Here is an 18578-nt window from a genome sequence, read left to right as displayed (position 1 = left end):
GGAAAGCTGAGGGTTTTCTCAGGACACTGCAGGAAGAAGAGAGACAGCACCTCAGTTTTGCCTGAATATTTCCTAGCTTTCTTCCCAGTGGTTTATTCCTGACAGTTCTGATACCTTTTCATGGTTTCATTCCTCCTTGTATTCTGTCAATTTTGTAAGCTGTTGCTTTGTATTTGTTAGAGAAACTAGGTGAGACAAAACTACTTGTCAGAGAAACTAGGTGGTGTACAGAGCAGAAGCTCTCATGATTTCCTAGGGTTATTGGAGGTCAGGTGCTTCACATGGGAAATTCATACTATTTCATTTCCCTGCTTGTTACTGAAATGTGGTGCATGATCATGTTTGCAAGTGAAGGCAGTGTATTAAAGTCTTAGTGACTGAAAAGAGTAAAATGTACAATTTTGTGTTCTCTTCATAAATTTGAAAAGTGTTTCTCTCAAATTTAAAATGCATTAATGTGCTCTCAGGTTGTTTTTAGCCATTAAAATATCTGTCATTTGCTGTATTTAAAAATTTCAGGTGGAAAAACCTTGCAATGGTGGTCAAGATTTACTTGTTTATCCAGCTAAGAGAAAGCAGCTTTTGAGAAGTGAACTGAATGCTGAAAAAGTGCCACCATCCCCACTACCTGCTCCAAAACAAATACCACCACTCAAAGGGTGTCCAACAGTTATGCCAGGAGACTTTAAAGAGAAAGTTGAGGAGCTGCTGGTGAAATACTCAAGTGGTCTTTGGGCCAGCGCACTCCCCAAAGCATTTGAGGACATGTACAAAGTGAAATTACCTGAGGATGCCTTAAAAAATCTTGCCTCGCTTTCCGATGTATGCACCATAGACTACATTTCTGGAAACCCTCAGAAGGCCATTCTCTATGCTAAACTTCCACCACCCACTGACAAAATCCTAAAGGATTTAAAGGATGCAGAGCAAGCACATGGAGATTATGATGTCAAGTCTGTGATTGAACAAGAATATTTGCAGATAGAAAAAAACATTACCAAAAGTACCGATACCTTTATGGAGACTGTAACAATTCCTCCGTTAATCATTCCAACTGAGGCTTCCCCATCTGTACTGGTGGTTGAACTGAGCAACACAAATGAAGTGGTTATCAGGCAAGTTTTATTTTCTAATTCTTTAGAATCCTAGTGTACTGTTGCTACTTGGCTATTCTTCATATAGATGCTGGTTGAGGAAGAATAATATATTTTTAGTTCTATAGAGTTATATTGAAGTATAATGTTTAAAATAACTATTTTTGTGAGAAAAGATTTCTTACAGTTTTAAAATTTGAAATGATGATATGGTCTGAACATGAAAATAATCTATGTCAAAAGCATAATGGTAACTGTATAAGTCAAGAGCAATACCTAGTCCATAGAAAGAGCAATCACCCACTAGGTAGGTAATACTGTTTAATCTGGGATTACGTAGTGTTTCCTAAAAGTCAGAATAGCTAAGCACCGCCTTCTAGTGTAATGCATCAGATTAGCCCTCTGGTTTCTCGAGCCTTTTGATATCATTGCCTGGGAGAAGGAATTATTGCCTAAGTGGCTAATAATAACTGGAATTCCAAAAAACAGTTCGGTTCAGGCACTTGATGTGGACTTTTGGAGGAAATGTAGAATACACAGAAAATGTTGAAAGACTATAATTTGCTGTTTCTGACTTGGGATGAAGAATGGTAACCACTGTAGCTGGATCTCTGGAGGCAGCAGCCCAAGGTGTGGCTGTGGCTGGAGCAGAACAGAATCCAGGCTCCTTCACCCAAAATGTCCCTGTGCGTTGGACTCTTACTCTTCCCAAGGATCATAGCTGAGCTGGGAAGATCCAATGAAAGGCCACAAAAAATAATCAAAGTCCTATACAGCAAACCTACTGAAGCTTTTCTGTTTGAACAAACTAAGTCTGATGATGAAGTGAGAATCAAGTATCTTAGGATGTTCAAACTAGAACATGTAGGAGCTTTGTTGAGGTCCTTTTTATAGAGGGGTGGTAAATGTATAGAGCTTTTATTCTAAGATGTGGTATGGCCTGAAGATAGGAATAGCTTGCTGAGGGTTAGGGTTCCTACTGTGGGTCACTAATGAACTGAGGTAAAGGAAGGATGTTGAGGAGCACATTGCTAACTTTTACCATTTGACATTATAAAGAAAATCTAAATCTGCTTCCTTGGCAGGATCCTTTGGTATCTGTTACCAGTAGTCATTGGTGCCACTTTCAGAGAGCCAAGCACCCAGCACTGGACTGGATGAATCATGTGATTTCTTACGTTCTTCCCAAGATCTGGCAAGAATCTGGATCAGTTCCAGGGCTTCAATAGGATGGGGGTTCAGTCTACTCCAGGATGATTAGGTCCAGGGTCCTCAGGTTATCTAGATCCCTTTTTCAGTATAAGTTAGAATCCCAGAGCCGGCATTCTACATGTTCATTAGGGTGGCTGGCAACCAGCAAGCATGATGGGTAATGTCTGCCCTTAGGTTGACCCTAGGTCATTAGTGTCTCCCCACCACCCTGACCCCAGCAGGCTGAGCCCTATTCTACATCCACACCTTTACCCAGGCAGTAGACTCTGGAAACTAGTAGGCTTGTGACTCATAAAAGTTACAGGGAGGTGCCGTGGCAGGACCCTTAGGTCAAGTATGGGAATCTGTTGTCTCCAGTCTAAAAATTAACTTTGTAAAACTTTGTATTTATGGCATATCTAAATTGGCCTGCATATCATTCTTTGTTCACTTGCTCAGGTAATTTGGGGATAATGTATGACCTTATTCTTGCCACTACCCACTCTTATACCAACTGTCATATTACCTCCTTACCCCGCCCAGGCATCGTTCTCTGTTGGTGGCTACAGAGAGCAGAAGCTGCCTGCAGATCTCATGCTGCTTCTCACCACCTCCCTCCTCCCTGGCAGGAGCCCACGCTATGCAGACTACCAGACCACAGGCTACAGCCTAGGCCTCTGCCAGTTGAGCTCCCAGGACTGTAGCAGCGCTACCAGGAGGCCCCATGAGACTCCAGGTCCCAAGGAAATGGACACTTGAGCAGAGCTGCAGATCTACTAGGAGACTCCAGAGCCAAGAGTGCAGCTGTATTCCAGGCAGTACCCTAACATTTGTAAAGCTCAGTAACCTTAAATGATAGAGTATGACAAAGCTTTTACAGCTGTTTCTGGAGTGAATAATATGCATGTCATATTTTGTTTTAAAATAGCCATTGCCTCCAAAAGAGGCATTATTTCCACATTGTGTAGGGCTTTTAAAAGCTTTTTTTCCTCTAGTAACAAATAGGTTGACTCTGGTTTCTTCTGTCCTGCTGATAGTTACCAAAAATACAGGAAGATACTCCTAAAAGGAATAGTTTCTGAAAGCTGTATAGGACCACTTGAGCCCTGAGTAGAAGCTAGAACAGTTCAAAGAGCAATGTTCTTGTGGCATATCCCCCATCTCGCTGGCCAGGTGATTCTGGTGCTGGTACAGCATAGCCTTCAAACTCAAAAGGCTTCATCCCATGGCTGAGATAGCTCCTGTTAAAGGAGCCAGGTTTGATTTGCCAGGTTTTCCATCCTGGAAGGAGGCCTTTGTTGGAATCGTCTCTGAAGACTAAAGGACAAGGAAGCAGCAGCCTATTTATGGCAGAAAGCAAAAGAGTATGTTTTGATAACATAAACTAGGACAAGGTGATTGCAGTTGTCAACAGCCGAAAATTGTAGAAGGGGGATAGAAGAGTATCCTGGAAAAAAACATTTCTTAAAAAGCATGCAACTTAAAGAGGCATTTATCTAGAACATGTCATCTCTTTAAGGGTATCAGAACTCAACATTTTGTTGTAATTTGTTCAAATTTGTTCAGTAAGTTGGAGGGATGGGTTGTCACATGGTTCTATCTATTGTTTTCAAGGGTTTGTTTTTCTCTAGGAGGAGTCAGATTTCGTTGGTTTTCAGAGATTGAGACTTGTTCAGACCCAGCCTTAGTTAAGGCAGAACTATCAACTACATTCTCTTCTCAGAAATCTACACACATCTCCAGCAGCCTGAGTCAAAATCTCAGGTTGACTCTTGTTCATCTGGCTTCCACTGGTGTCTTCCTTTCCACTTCCTCCCGTTCCTTCCCTTGAGTCTTCTCTCAACCTGGTCCTCCCTGACTGCTTACTGTTATATCCTCTAGTTCTCTGGATTGTTGTTGAGCATTTGCTCTGTTGTGTGGTGTGTTGGACCTTGGTCTTTTTTTGTGAGCTCCACAGTATTGTATTCTCCTTTTTCAAGGTACAGTTGTTGGGCTTCCCTGGTGGAGCAGTGGTTGAGAGTCCACTTGCCGATGCAGGGGACGCAGGTTCATGCCCCGGTCCGGGAAGATCCCACATGCTGCAGAGCAGCTGGGCCCGTGAGCCATGGCCACTGGGCCTGCGCGTCCGGAGCCTGTGCTCCGTGACGGGAGAGGCCACGGCAGTGAGAGGCCCGCGTACTGCAAAAAGAAAAAAAAAATATATATATATATATAATTGTTTACTAACTCCATGTTCTCCTCCCTGTCAGTGTAAGCAAGTCTGAGCCTGGAACCAAAGATGACTGTAGAAAAACAGAGTAATATTAATGAATTCCTGTAGCTTTCCTTCTTCCAGGTTGCTTCATTTGTGTTCTCTTCCTTTAATTTAGGTATGTGGGCAGAGACTATTCTGCTGCTCAGGAATTAATGGAAGATGAGATGAAGGAGTATTACAGTAAGAACTCGAAGGTCACACCAGTCCAGACTGTGCAGATTGGCCAGTTGCTGGCTGTTAATGCTGAGGAGGATGCCTGGTTACGGGCACAGGTCACCTCAACAGAAGGGAACAAAATAAAGGCAAGCATTATGAAGGCAAACATTATTTTTCAGATGAAAATGTTGCGTCTAATATTCTGTCCTCTCTAACTATATTTAGTTTTCCCCAGAAGTTGAAAAAATAGTATCTGTAAAAGATTATCTCTGTCAACTGTTAAGTCAGTGGTAGTTATATTATCTTAGAGTTTTAGTTTAAAAAAAAGAAAAAAAATTCTTCTCCATTGTTGTACCATAACCCATGATGTAAGCAGGAAAAAAATCTCTATTCCTATCCCCCAAGGTTATACAATGAATACTGATCAGAGCTCTGTGGGCTTCTTATCAAGGTCAATACTTTGGAGTGAGGGAAACCATACTGATTAGAGGAGATGGCATTCTTCTCTCCCTTCTTGCACAGCCAGCTGAGGAGAACCCCAGATAAGACTTGGGCCATGCCCCAAGTCTTGCCCTCTTGGTCATCTTGGACATCTTGGAAAGGTCAGAGGGCTCGTTCACCAGTCTCTTTCCTCAGAGGCTCTAATACTTCCAGACTTGACCACATTCGTGGTGATCATCCTCTGCCCCATTGCCTCTTTTTTCCCTCAGCTCAGAGACCCAGAATCAGAACTCACGAAGGCACAGTTTTGTCTAAATTTTGTAAGCAGGGTTAGCACATCTCAGAACCCTTAGCACTGCAGGGGGCGGGAAGTCCAGGTGAACAGGACCCCAGTCAGTGTGGCCCCATCACTGCTTTGTGCTCAGTGAGAAACCTGAGTGGCCTCTAGTCGATAGGAGATAACTGCCCCAGACATTCCTAGCTAAACTTCAGTCTACTTGCTGACCGTTTCCCTGCCCTTAGGAAGTCCAATACAACTTAAGCTATTTGAAGGCACAGGGATTGCTTATGAAGAGAAGAACCATACAAACCCCGGTGACATGTTAACAGTGCATCGGTGTTTATAATAAATGCTGCACATACTCCACAAGGATATCTCCTAGTCTGAGATCTATAAGACAAAAATAGCTTGGGCCTTCCCCTTCCTTCCTTACCTCTACTTTGGGAGTTTAAGCTCTGGAGTCAGTTAGACCTGAGTTTAAGTCCCAACTCTGCCACTTCTAGCTGTGTGGCCTTGGGAAAGTTATTTAACTTCTCTGATTCCTTACCTATAAAATCAGACACTATCATTATGCTAGTATCTGCCTGTTAAACTTTTCATTCATTTTTTTCCACTGTCCTAGGGCAGGAGACAAGACTGACAAGTGCTTGTTCTCAAGAAGCTTATATGCTAGTAAAAGAAGACAGATAATGAACAAGTATACAATAAATAAACAGGACAATTTAACAGCAGTGAAAGAAGTAACCAGGGTGCTGTGATAGAAAATAACTTTGAAGCAAGGGATAAGCAGGGAGATGTAATCTGGTTTATTTGCTTCAAAGATTGTTCCAGTGCCCGTGTGGGGCATGGATTGTAGTAGTGTAGAGAACATGGATTGTAGTAGTGTAGAGAAGGAAAGTAAGACCGGCTAGTTGGCTATTGCAGTAGCCAGCAACTTGTAACCTGAATTAGGGTAGAAACAGTGGAGACACAGGTAATGGGACGTATTCAGGATGGATTTGGAGGTAGAACTGACAGGACACTAATTCATCGGATGTGGAAGAGAAGAAAGGAGAAGATTCAGGATGGCTGCTGGGTTTGGGACTTGAGCAACCTGGTGGATATTGGTGCCATTTATTGAAACTGGGAAATCAGGGAAAAGAACCAATATATAGGAGAATCAAGAATTTTGTAGGACCTGTTAGGTTTGAGAAAAGCTATCAGATTTCACCTGGACAAGCCTGGAGCTCAGGGAGAAGTCAGGACTGGAGATGAAGCAGCAGGGTGGGAGGCATCAGCGTGTAGGTGCTACTTGAAGCCATGGGCCTGGGTCAGATCTCCTTGAGGAAGAATCACCCATAGAGCAGAGAAGGGGACCCAGAACTAGGCTCTGAAACACTTCAGCATTTAGATGGTGGGTGTGAGAGGAGCAAAGAAGACTGTCAGAATGGCCAGAGAAGGAGGAAAACCAAGAAGGCAGTGTCACGGAAGCCAGAACAGGAAAGTACCTCGTAAAGGAGGAAGCAACCGGCTGTGTCATTGCTTCTGAGAGCTGTGAGCTGGTGTGAGGAATAAATAGAGCAGCTTGGTGTGTTTTACGGTGGCAAGCTCTTAAGGCAGCAGTAGTTGTGGCAGTCCTGGCCTCATCTTGTTCCCCATATCCCATGAACCAGACAGAGATGAATTTTACCCTTTATTAGGAGAAACCCCAGCTACTTGGAAAGTCTTGTTTCTCTTGAATTTTACTGTGCCTGACAGCAAGAACAGGTTCCCTCCTTGCTTTCCACAGAGCTTTCTGAGTATGAGAAACAGGAACATGCGGTCACCCCCTCAGGTTGGTGCCAGTTTGGCCTGGCGCAAACCCACAGCCCAGGGGTGTTTTCTGGTTATTACTCAGGTGGTGCTGTGAGACCTTCGGCCACTTGAGGGAGCCAGAGATCCAGGAATGAACTGGGGCCCAGTGCCACAATTATGAGCCTGCTTGTGCTGATCTCAGGGCCAAAGGACACAGGACAGAGGGTGGTGAGAGTCCAGCTGGACAGTCCATGGGCAGATGTTTTATGAGCCGAAGATGACATACAAATACATGGTATCGTGATTCAAAAGAAGAAAGAAAAGAAAACAAGCTCCAGACATTACAGAAACCCTTTGAAGATTTTAGAGCAGTATTCTTTAGTCTCTTAGTGCTAGGAGTACATTCGAAATTGCCCAGGAATCATGATTTCACATACTATGTCCTATTCACAGACACGTTGTCTCCATTTTAGACCTAGGAAGAGCAGAATCCAAATTGTGGGTGTTGATAGCTATTAAAGGACACAAAAAGCTGCGTGAATCCTGAGGCCTTTGGGAAGGAAAAGCAGGTGCTAATTAGGGGTTGGAGAAGTGGCTGGCTGTAGTGTGGGGACCCTGCCAGGGATCAAGGCCTCGGCGGGCACTGAGTCAAGATATGGACTCTAAGAGATGATCCTTTCCAACGTGGGATATACAGGCCCCACAGACACGGCTATCAGGTGGTCAGGGAAAGGCGTTAGTCATCTCTCTATTCTTTTCTTCCTTAGTTTCTCTGATGGGGAGAATTTTTGTTTTGTATACTTACTGTCAGAATCTTGGTGCTCAGAAGCTGTGGACTTTATTTTACTGCAGAAAGTAAAACTCTGTATTACTTGGTATTTCTTTGCCATGCCTTTGCCCTGCATTTTTGTGATTTGTTCTGTATTTGTAATAACCATCTGCTTTAATTAGAGAAGCGTACTAAGTTTTCAACACTTTCCCTCTGATTCCTAGTTATCATTCTAAACCACAGCTTAATGTCTCTAGATTTATTTTTCTCCAAAAAGAAAAAGCCGTTGGTTATATAGTCCTTCTCAACTGAAGGTTTTATTAATACACTAAAAATAATATCCAGGCTCTCCATGATCTGTGATGGTGGTGAGGAAGTGCCATGCAAGTCTCTGTAAGCACAGAGCTCTGTCCAGCAGACTGGGACCTTCTCCTGAATTGGATGAAGGCCTAACCCAGCTGCACAGCCCCCCAAAAACCCAGAATTACCTACCTTTACAGTGTAGAATTCCATGTTATCCAGCCATGGCATCATTGTTGTCATTGACAGAAAGCATCTCGGTCCCTGGAAGCATAACAGCTGAGAGCAAGCTGTCAAAAGTGCTGCTCTGGGGATTTAGAATCTGATAAATACCACCAGTGTGATGCCTCATCTAGAAATAAATAAGGATCTGCCTAAGGAAGCAGATCCTTAGTGGAGCTGTGTAAATCAAGAAAGAATAAGGTGATGTAGGCATTATGCCAGCAAGGAAAGGGTGGGGACAGTCAGGGCTGGCAGACCAGGTACGTGTACTGCTGAGAAGCTGACAACAGAAGGCATCGGAGTTCAGCACTCTTCCCTCTTCTCCCCTTTGGCAAAGGCGCGGCAGAGGAGTGCGGCCTGGAAGTCAGGAGCCCTGGCACCCCTGGTCCCATTCCCAGCATTCCTCTTCCGGGCTAAGTCAGGGGCACCTGCCCTGGCATTTTCCAGGCAGTGGTGCCACTTCACATGCCGATTATGGGGTAAAATGAAGCCAGTTCAATGCATCAAGTGATTTTTTTTTTTTTTAAGAAACGAGGGTAAAGAATTTTATTTGAACCTAAACATTGTTGTTTCTATTATCATTAGGTATGCTATGTTGACTATGGTTTTAGTGAAAATGTTGAAATGAGCAAAGCATACAAATTGAACCCGAAGTTCTGTTCACTGTCATTCCAAGCTACAAAGTGTAAGCTCGCAGGTAAAAGGAACTTTTTTTAAAGTGCTCTCCACTTTGACAAACGTATGGACCCCAGGCGGGGAAAGTTGGGGCCCGTGTGTGTGGGGGATGAACTGGGAGATTGGGATTGACATATATACACTAATATGTATAAAATAGATAACTAATAAGAACCTGCTGTATTTCTCTTTGTAAGATTTGATCATTATAAAAATGTTATGATGTTTTAATATATTTTTGTTACATTATATATAACATATACCACATTTAAATTTATTATTAAAAAGCCTGTTGGACATCTGAGAGGGTTTGGTTGCTGTTGCCGTAACTGCCCTAGTAACAGCTGTTCGAGGCCCTGTATCGTGGGATACAGGATCAGTGTAAATCATGTTGTTCGACCTGTTGTAAAGTGACTCCCAGCTTCGTTCCCACTGAGATGGACTCCGTGGGTGCTGCTTGTTAGCAAGGAACACTCCCTCGTGCACCCAAGCACGAGTCCAGCTGTGGGTCATGTGCGGTCTCTGGCACTGTCACGTATCACTGTTCTTTTCTTTCCTCCTCAAGGAAGCGTAGAGAAATGCACATGTGTGAGAGTGACGTGTAGGGATGACCTGAAAGTATGGGGGGCACATGTTAATGATGAGGAAAGACATTGGACTATGTATGCCTCATGCAGGAGAGCCAGAGCTATATTCAGAAAACGATCAGAATTGTTTTCATGAAAATTAGACCTGTGAAGAAATGCCTCCTTCCCAGCAGGGATGTCTTTATGTCAGAGGAACTGGGTTTGGCTCTCTCTGTGAGATAAATCTAGAGTAATTTAAAAATACTGTTACAAACCTGTGGGAGTTAGTTTTGAAAAGAACATATCAAGAGCATAGGAAAAGATTTAGGATGCTGAAATGAAAGCTTTGATAAAAGCTATAGAGGTGTGTGTCTGGAGAACAGAATATGAAAAAGAGAAAGGTAGGTCAGAAGGAGTCTGTAAACTTTTGCTTACGGATTTAAAGGGGAAAAATATAGAAATAGACATTGTAGTACCATTGGGGAAATGATGCCCTAGTTTAATTAGTTTAATGGATTAACTTAGAGTTGTCATATTATGTTATATGAAATTACAATTTTCCAAGAATTTAAAGAATAATTAGACTGCAATAAAATTCACCTAATACCCACATTACATTAAACAGTATTTTACCTTTCTTTCATAAATCTGAAAGTTCTTTGGTATCCTCAGGGCCATGATGGTTTACTTAAAAAGAAAGAATGAAAGAGAGGGGGAAAGGTTGTCTAAATTTTCAATAAGTGCATGTTCATGCAAGAAATAATTGTGCATATTTAATTAGAAAATGAAAAAAACAAGGGTATATTTTTAGGAAGAGTGTTACAAATACATGAGTGGCAGACATAATTGGCTGACAACTTCTTTATGTGTTAGTCTTTTTGTTTTAAATATGTGTTTGTAAGTAAAGTGAAGGCTGTTTCTCCTAAGGTAGAAATTCAGATTGATCGTCAACTTTTCTTCTTGTTTTAAGATTGCCCGCCTTCGTGTAATCATTCAAAAGGGCATTCATGTTATAATAAATATTTTTAAACCTGAGGGTGGATGGTATAAAGAAGATTGTATAACAAAGCTTCCCTATAAAATTTAAGAATTTTGTAGTAGGTTCATAATTGTAATAAGTAGCCAAAACAAACACAATCTCTGCATCTTAAAATGATTCTTCTAATTAAGTAGAAATTTAAATATTCAATATTTTTCAGGGTTGGAAGTTCTAAGTGATGATCCTGATTTAGTGAAGGTGGTTGAATCTTTAACTTGTGGAAAGATCTTTGCAGTGGAAATACTTGACAAAACTGATATTCCACTGGTTGTTCTGTACGATACCTCAGGAGAAGATGACATCAACATCAATGCCACCTGCTTAAAGGCCAAATGTGACAAGTCACTAGAGGTTCACCTTCAGGTACCACTGTGACCACTGTTGTCTATTCACAAGTATCACAGGAAAGAAATTCACCAGAAAAGAACGTTGTACATTTTAGGCTAACACTAGATAGAGACAGATTACGTATGTATTGGAAAAAAAAAGGAAGGAAGGGAGCTAAAAGGAGGGGAAATGCCAAAATATTAGTAATAAAAATAGTAATTATTAAGAATTGGATTTTTGTTTTATTTTTTTTTATTTTTGTTTTATTTTCCAGTTTCCACAATGAGCATATATTAATTTTATATGAAATTATTTTGCAAAGATAATAAAGGAGGATAATTCAAATGAAGGGAAAATTAGATCAGTGACGATGCTTATTAAATTGCTAGCTTTAACATTTTTTAAATGTGAAGAACATAGATGTCTGTACGAAAGGACACTTTTAAATAAATTATAGAGCAGCCACTCGAAAGAATAGGATGAGATGTTAAAAATGATCATTTTTAAGGCTTCATAGCAACATTGGGAAAATATTTGTTTTAATAAGTAGAACAATAGTAAATTGCCTTTATATTATGATTTGACTAAAAATGGCTAAAATTAAACCTTTACTGTGATTATAATTTTTAAAAGTTACTAAAAATTCCTGTGGCCCATGGACGTGAATTAGAAAGTAAACTGATAATGGGATTGATTTTGTGAGAGTTTTTAATTTTTATTTCTGTTAATGCTGCAAAAATATGTTTTATATAATAATTCTTTTTCTAAATTAATGGGGAGAAGATAAACCAGAGTTAAAGCAGAGCTAAAAATACTCTTAGCCTTTCAGACAGTAGAAAGTGGTAATAATATAATGTGTGTAAAATGTCTACTCTGTGCCTGACACAAATGATACCAGATATTCCTTTTGGAAAGAGTGGTATGCAAACTAGTTTTTCACATTTACGTTATGAATTTCATTCTATCTGTCCTCCAGCTTGCTTAGAAGATTGAAAAGCGCAGAAATTTTCAATGAGCTATTTAGATAGATACCCTTAGGTAGGTGAGAGCTGCACTCTGTTCTCACATCCTTGGTGTGTCCTTTGTTTCAGGTCGATGCCATGTACACAAATGTCAGAGTGACTAATATTTGCTCCGATGGCACACTCTACTGCCAGGTGCCTTGTAAGGGTTTGAACAAGCTCAACGACCTTCTGCATAAGATCGAGGAATACTTTCATTGTAAGGTATGGCCAAGCAGCATCCACCTCTAAGATGAGTCCTAACATTGCAAACAAGAGGAGTCACTAAATTGTACATGTGTAGTAAGTTTTGTATATTTTAAGGTAGACTCTCTAAAATAGAGGATAAGAGCCCCAGACTTAAGAATTTAAAACAAAAATAAAAATCCCCACTAGTTTCTTTATGGTAAAATGAGGATAATAATAGTGAGTACCCACAGGATTGTTATGAGGACTAGTCACAAGGCTGCTTATTATTAGCACAGGGCCTGGCACATAGAAAGTGTGCAACAACCGGTAGATTTGTCATTCACAAGGTGCAGTTGATGAGCCTACAGTGCAGCTGCCTGTGACTGTCTGCTCGAGCAGCTGGCTCCTCTGCCTGGGCAAAGACAGAACCATGGAATTTAGAAGGAGAATAGAACTTCCGAGGCATCACTGTCCAACCTCTTTATGGTCCCTGAGAGAACCTGCGCCTTGGAAAATGTGGTTCTGCAGTTTACATTTATTAGTAATCTCTTTTCCCTTTAATTCTAGTATTATTTTCTGAATCAGGATCTGTAGGGGTTTTGTTTTAAGGTCCTAAAGGGATTTCCTTACCTCCATTTGGACATTATAGTTGTAATCCACAATATGCTGTGGTTTCCAAGTGACTAAACTCTGATGCCGCTTCATCTCGGACCCCCTCACCTGGAAGTGAACCCTTGCCTCTGACCTACAGAGCACCCCGAGTGCCTCATGACACTTGTATGCAGCATTGTTTTAGCTGTTTGGGTATTTGTTTGCTTTACTAGAGTATAGGCTTCCTGAGGGCAGAGACTGAGCCTCACCAGCTTCTGGTAAGTACCTAATTCATTTAGGTACTGTAGTAACTTATCTAGTGTCTTACATAAAATAGGTATTCCAAAATATTTGCTGAAGTGGATTAAACTTGTATTTAGACTACAGCCTAGAATCGAGACGTTATTAGATCTATAGCTTTACCTCTTTCTGTTACAGATGTCTTAGCTTGTATCTCAAGGTCATTACTGAAGTTTGATTTGCTGATCTATCCTAGAGAAATCTGAGACATCCAGAGGGTGACTGTAGTTACTCATTTGCATGCATGTGCTTATAATCTATAATGGTGAAAAGCACTCTTGACAGTTCTTAGTGCCCTGGAAGCTCAAGTGGAAGGAGACATTGCCTGTGGGGAGAGTAGAAACATTCACCCTGAAGGAAAGAGGCAATGGCAGGTCCCCCATTTCAAGCTACAGCAGAGGAGGAGGATGAAAACATTGAACAACATTGAACTGGCACTGATATCCATATTTGGGTTGATAACGTTTCTTTTGTTTTGGATTAAAATCTTATCTTTGAATCTTGAATGTTAAAAGATGAAAAGAGGAGGCCTTATGAACTGCTAGCCTAACTGCTTCCCTTTCATACAGGCTGTTCATTTTATCGGATTCATCTCCCCTCTTTGTGTTTAACTGATGGTGCCTGAGCCTGGATGAATTATACTGACCTCCATGCTAACATTTTTAGACATTTTAACAAGGCTGATTTATGAGCCATGTGCAAGGAAGAAGGGTAGATGGCTACCACCAACATATGAGAAACAAGGCAGAAGCCCTACAACCCCTGTACATGTGCTGCGTCCACTGTAGCACACACGTCGCCGAAAGTCTGATCACATACGGGTGAAGCAGCTTGCCTGTGCCACAGCGGTGTTTTTCTCATGGTGTAGCAACGTGCTCTTTGCTGAGAATAATAAGTGTCATGCGTTTCTGTTTTGCAGCACATGACCTCTGAGTACTTCGTTTCATTACCCTTCTGTGGGAAAATCTGCCTCTTCCATTGCAAAGGAAAATGGTTACGAGTAGAGGTAAAATCAGTCACTTGACTTTTTTTAAACTTAAGATGAAATATTTCAGACATATAAATGAGGTTTTTAAAAAATGGAGTAAGCATCCATATACTCATCACCAGTTTAAGAAATAAAACATGATACATAAAACCAATATACAGTTGATGCTCCCTGTCTGCAGCCCTTTCTTTTACTCCCACCCCTGGGGGAGCTACCAGCTGAATTTGGTGTTTCTCCTTCCTATTCACTGCTCTAGAGTTTTACTATATTTGTGTCTATACACACATACTTTTACTATCTGTATATTTCAATATAGAGATATTTAAAATGTAGAAGTGAATAGTATATATAATATTTATAGTAAAAACATGAATAAAGTATAACTAAATGAATGAATGTCTTAAAAATTTACACAAATTGTAAGATGTATTGATTCTTCTATAACATGCTTTTTCATTCATTATGTTTGTGATGTAATCTGTTTTCCCTGCTGTATGCTGTAACAGTGTACGAATATGCCAACATTATCACTCCATTCTTCTGACAATGGATATTTAGATTGTGTCGAATTTTTTGCTATAAACAGCACTACCATGACCCTTCCTGTGCATATCTCCCAGGGTACATATGTAGGAGTGGAATTTCTGGGCATAGGGAATGCCTAATTGCTCTCCAGAGTCACCCCTCCCTCAAGGGGTAGCCCTTTGAGTGTTCTGGCTTCTTGGGGGCATCTCATGTCCTCCCTCACCCCTGCCCAGGATGGCTTGGGTTTCAGTGTTCACATATTCCTCTATTTCCAGGGCCTAATAATTGTTTTATTTTCTTACAAGCTCAGTTATGAATTTGCAAGGAGGTTTGTTATATTTTGTCATAGATTTCTGTATGTTTTTCAAAGGTAGGTTTTGGATTTTTGTGGTTTCTTTCTTTTCTTCGTCTTCTTCTTCTTCTTTTTTTTTTTTTTTGATATCTATTTTGCCCAGTTAGTAAAATTGCAAATCTGGGCTTGATTTTTTTTTTTTCCACAGTGGTGCTTAACCTAGGTGCAAAGACCTCTGCTTACAGGGAGCGCCTGGACCCCTCCCCAACAATTGTATGCAAATTATGTGTGTGTGTGTGTGTATTATGTATTTTGGAGGGAAAGTATTCATAATTTTCTTAAGATTCTCAAAGAAACCAACCCTAAGTAAGAATCATTGCTTTATTGAGTTTTATTACTGCATAGCAGCATTGTGATAACTTAATTGTACTGATTTTCCCTTTATTTAAGTAAATCTTGGTCATGGCCACTTTAATGAAAGCATCAGTTTTGAAATAATTATTGTCAATGTGAATGTGTGTCAGAAAGTTGAGATCTGGAGTTATATGACTAAGATTTGGGTGCTTAGCTATAAACTTCAAAACATGATTTGTTAAAAAGAACACGACATATCTGAATTTTAAAGCTCTGTGCTGTTTAGTGTATAATATATAAATGCACAAATACTTAATTTTTTAACCTTTTATTTTGAAGTAATTTCAGACTTTTAGAAAGTTGCAAAAATATTTTAAGGAGTTCCCATATGCCCTTTATCCACCATCTCCAATTGTTAACGTCTTACATAACGATTATCAAAATCAGGAAATTAACATTGGTACAATATTATTAACTAATCTGCAGAACATGCTGACATTTCCCAGATTGTCCTCCATATGTCCTTTTTCTGGTCCAGGATCCCAAGATGTATTTAGTTGTCATGTCTTCTTAGTTTCCTCCAACCTGGCAGTTGCTCAGTCTTTGTTGTTTGTGGCCTCTTGAAGAGTAGCAGTGTTTTGTAGAGTGTTTCTCTTTTTGAGAGAAACTCAACTTGAGTTTCTCCGTGTGTGGAATCAGGCTATGCCTTTTTGGCAAAAATACCTTCTCAGTGTATGCTCAAATACTTTAGATTAATACCTAGTATTATTTGTATTACTATCAAGTTGTGTATTATCTACTTTTGAGGTAGCAAAAGTGTTCATTCTCTTAGTGATGCATAGAAAGTTAAGGAAAGAAAGATGATTAATGAAAAGCAGATCCTGTGTTTAAGTGATGTATTTGCTCTTGACATTGTAACTTGTCTAAACTTGTCTGAACTATAGTGCCTATACATTCTGAACTTATTCTGTAAGTCCAACCAACTTTATTCAGTGCAGTGGCCACTACTCTCCCTGTTTCCCTGTAGAAGTGGTCTGCATTCACTCTGCACCATCTTCCAGTCAGTCCTCAGTCACTGCCACATGACTTCTGCCCACACTCCATCACAGAGCCTGTTCTTGTGAACAGCGTCTTAATTTTGCAGTTGTATTAGTATCTTCCAGGTCTTGCGTACCAGACCTCTTTGCTGCATCGAAAAGTGTTGAAACTTGAAATTCTCTTCTCACTGGGCTACCATGTTATCAAATCCTAATTTTCCTCATGATAGTCTAATAATTCCTTCTCTTATTTTTCACCCAAACCTCCTTCCACCCCCACTTCTGAAATGTCAGTGTCCCTAAGTCCTGTCCAGGCTCATCACTCTTCTTGGCCTCTGCATCCTTCTAGGTAATCCTATCTCATAGTTTCAGATACCATTTTGGCCCTAATGACTCCCAAATTTGTTTTCCAGTCCTTGATGGGCTGCAGATTTGAGCAAAAAGCCAGCCTAATTGTCCATCTCACAAACTCTTTTAAGTTCTACATGTCTGAAACCAAAATTATCTTTCCCCATCCTTACCTTTCTCCCTTATCTCTATTTTAGTGGTACCTCCATTCATGCAGCCATGCAGGCTGTTTCTTAAGAGTTATCTTTGACTCCTGCATCTTCCTCAGCCCCAAGTGCAACTAATCACTGAACACTGCTGATTTTACAACTTTGTTAATTCTTGCCTGGAACACCGCAGTACCACACCAACTGGTTCCTCTGCCTTCACTCCTGTCTTCCTCTAGTCGAGCTCCGTATCACTAAGAGTAGCAACCCAAAATGCAAATAATTATACATCCAACTTATGACGAGACTTACTGTTTCCATGACACTAAATGCTTTTTTAAACATGACTGATCTCATTTCATGTTCACAAAACCCTGTTATCCCTGTTCTTACTGATGAGGAAAGTCATCCAGCTAAAAAGTGGGAGAGCTGAGATTTAAAACCAAATCTATCTGATCCTAAAGCCCTCACCAGCAATTTTAGAAAGCTGACCATCTCATTCTTCTACTTAAGGCTTGACATTGCCTTCTCATCTACAGGGTAAAGTCTTAGTTCTTGAAGGCATGATATCTGCTTCTCTTAGACCTTGCCTTTGCCTGTCTCCCAGCCTCACCTCTTGCCTTGCCCGGCCTCTCATTTTATGCTCTAACGTAACCAAAATGCTTGTAGGCCCCACACGTAAGAAGTATGTGTGTGCCTTTGCCCATCCTCTCCCCTCTATTTGAAATGTCCAGATTTGCCCGTAACTGGACTCCTACCAACTTGGTTTACTCCCATTCATCATTTAAGGTGCAGCTCTGAAAGGACATAAATTTGTGAAATTTATGAAATTTCAGTTTGTGAAAAAGGAAATACAAATGCCCAGTAAATATGATTATTTCTTAAAGTAACAAATTTGTGTAAACAAATTTACACAACTTAAATTATCCAGCCAAAGTGATTTGATAGATAAGTCACAATGTATGTATATGATAGACTTAAATAACATTAAAATGACATAGAAGACAAATTACATGAAATATTTTTATGAGACACTGAGTGGAAAGCAGTCAACTATGAAATAGTATCTACAAATATTTTGTAATTCTTGTAAGTCTAATCTTTTGTGAATCATGGGTAAAAGACTAGAAGGATAATTGTAACCTATAGTAGATTACAAGTGATTTTTATATATTTAAGTATATAAATTTTCTACAGTGGAGGCATTTTACTAAAATAAGAAGAAAAAAAAGTAAATTTTTAAAGAAAAGTACCAATTCTAGGCATTCCCTCCTCCTGAAAGCTTGCCCTAACACCTGCTTCCTGCTGGGTCAGGTACCCACCCTCTGTGTTCTCACAGTACCCCAAGCGCAACTTCATTATTGCCTTTACTGCATTATAGTATGGTTATGTATTTGTGTCGTCTCTCATGGCACTAGGAGCTCTTTGAGAAGGGGAAGTATATCTTTGCAGCCTAGTTATGCCTGGATATAACAAGCATTCAACAGATACCATCCATACCAATATATATGTTCAGTATGTATGTTTGAATAAACAAATACATTTTAAAATATTCCTCCATGGGACTGTTTGTGTTTATCATGTCTTAGATTTAAAAATTTATGCTATTATATTAATCAAGCATTCTCTCGGGTAGTAGAAAAAGGCTTCACTTCTGGCGAATCTGACTTCCAAGACGAAAGTGGCCCAGTTCTCAACAGTCATCATACCGAAGGCACCA

General features: G+C 40.3%; 1 protein-coding gene across 3 annotated transcripts in view; it reads left to right on the top strand.

Annotated features, from left to right (window-relative positions):
• TDRD7 (tudor domain containing 7) overlaps positions 1–18578 on the top strand; it is an 89625-nt gene that overhangs the window by 56374 nt on the left and 14673 nt on the right. For all 3 annotated transcript variants that reach the window (XM_067743884.1, XM_067743885.1, XM_067743883.1), the window contains exons 7-12: positions 520–1115; positions 4655–4841; positions 9066–9177; positions 10921–11123; positions 12179–12313; positions 14088–14174. In XM_067743884.1, coding sequence (XP_067599985.1) covers positions 520–1115; positions 4655–4841; positions 9066–9177; positions 10921–11123; positions 12179–12313; positions 14088–14174 — 1320 coding nt within the window. The remainder of the gene's footprint in view (positions 1–519; positions 1116–4654; positions 4842–9065; positions 9178–10920; positions 11124–12178; positions 12314–14087; positions 14175–18578) is intronic.

The sequence above is a fragment of the Pseudorca crassidens genome, chromosome 7 (genome assembly GCF_039906515.1).
Source record: "Pseudorca crassidens isolate mPseCra1 chromosome 7, mPseCra1.hap1, whole genome shotgun sequence".
Classification (NCBI taxonomy): Eukaryota; Metazoa; Chordata; class Mammalia; order Artiodactyla; family Delphinidae; genus Pseudorca; species Pseudorca crassidens.
The sequence above is the reverse complement of the archived record's forward strand: the minus strand, read 5'-3'. Positions and strand labels throughout refer to the sequence as shown.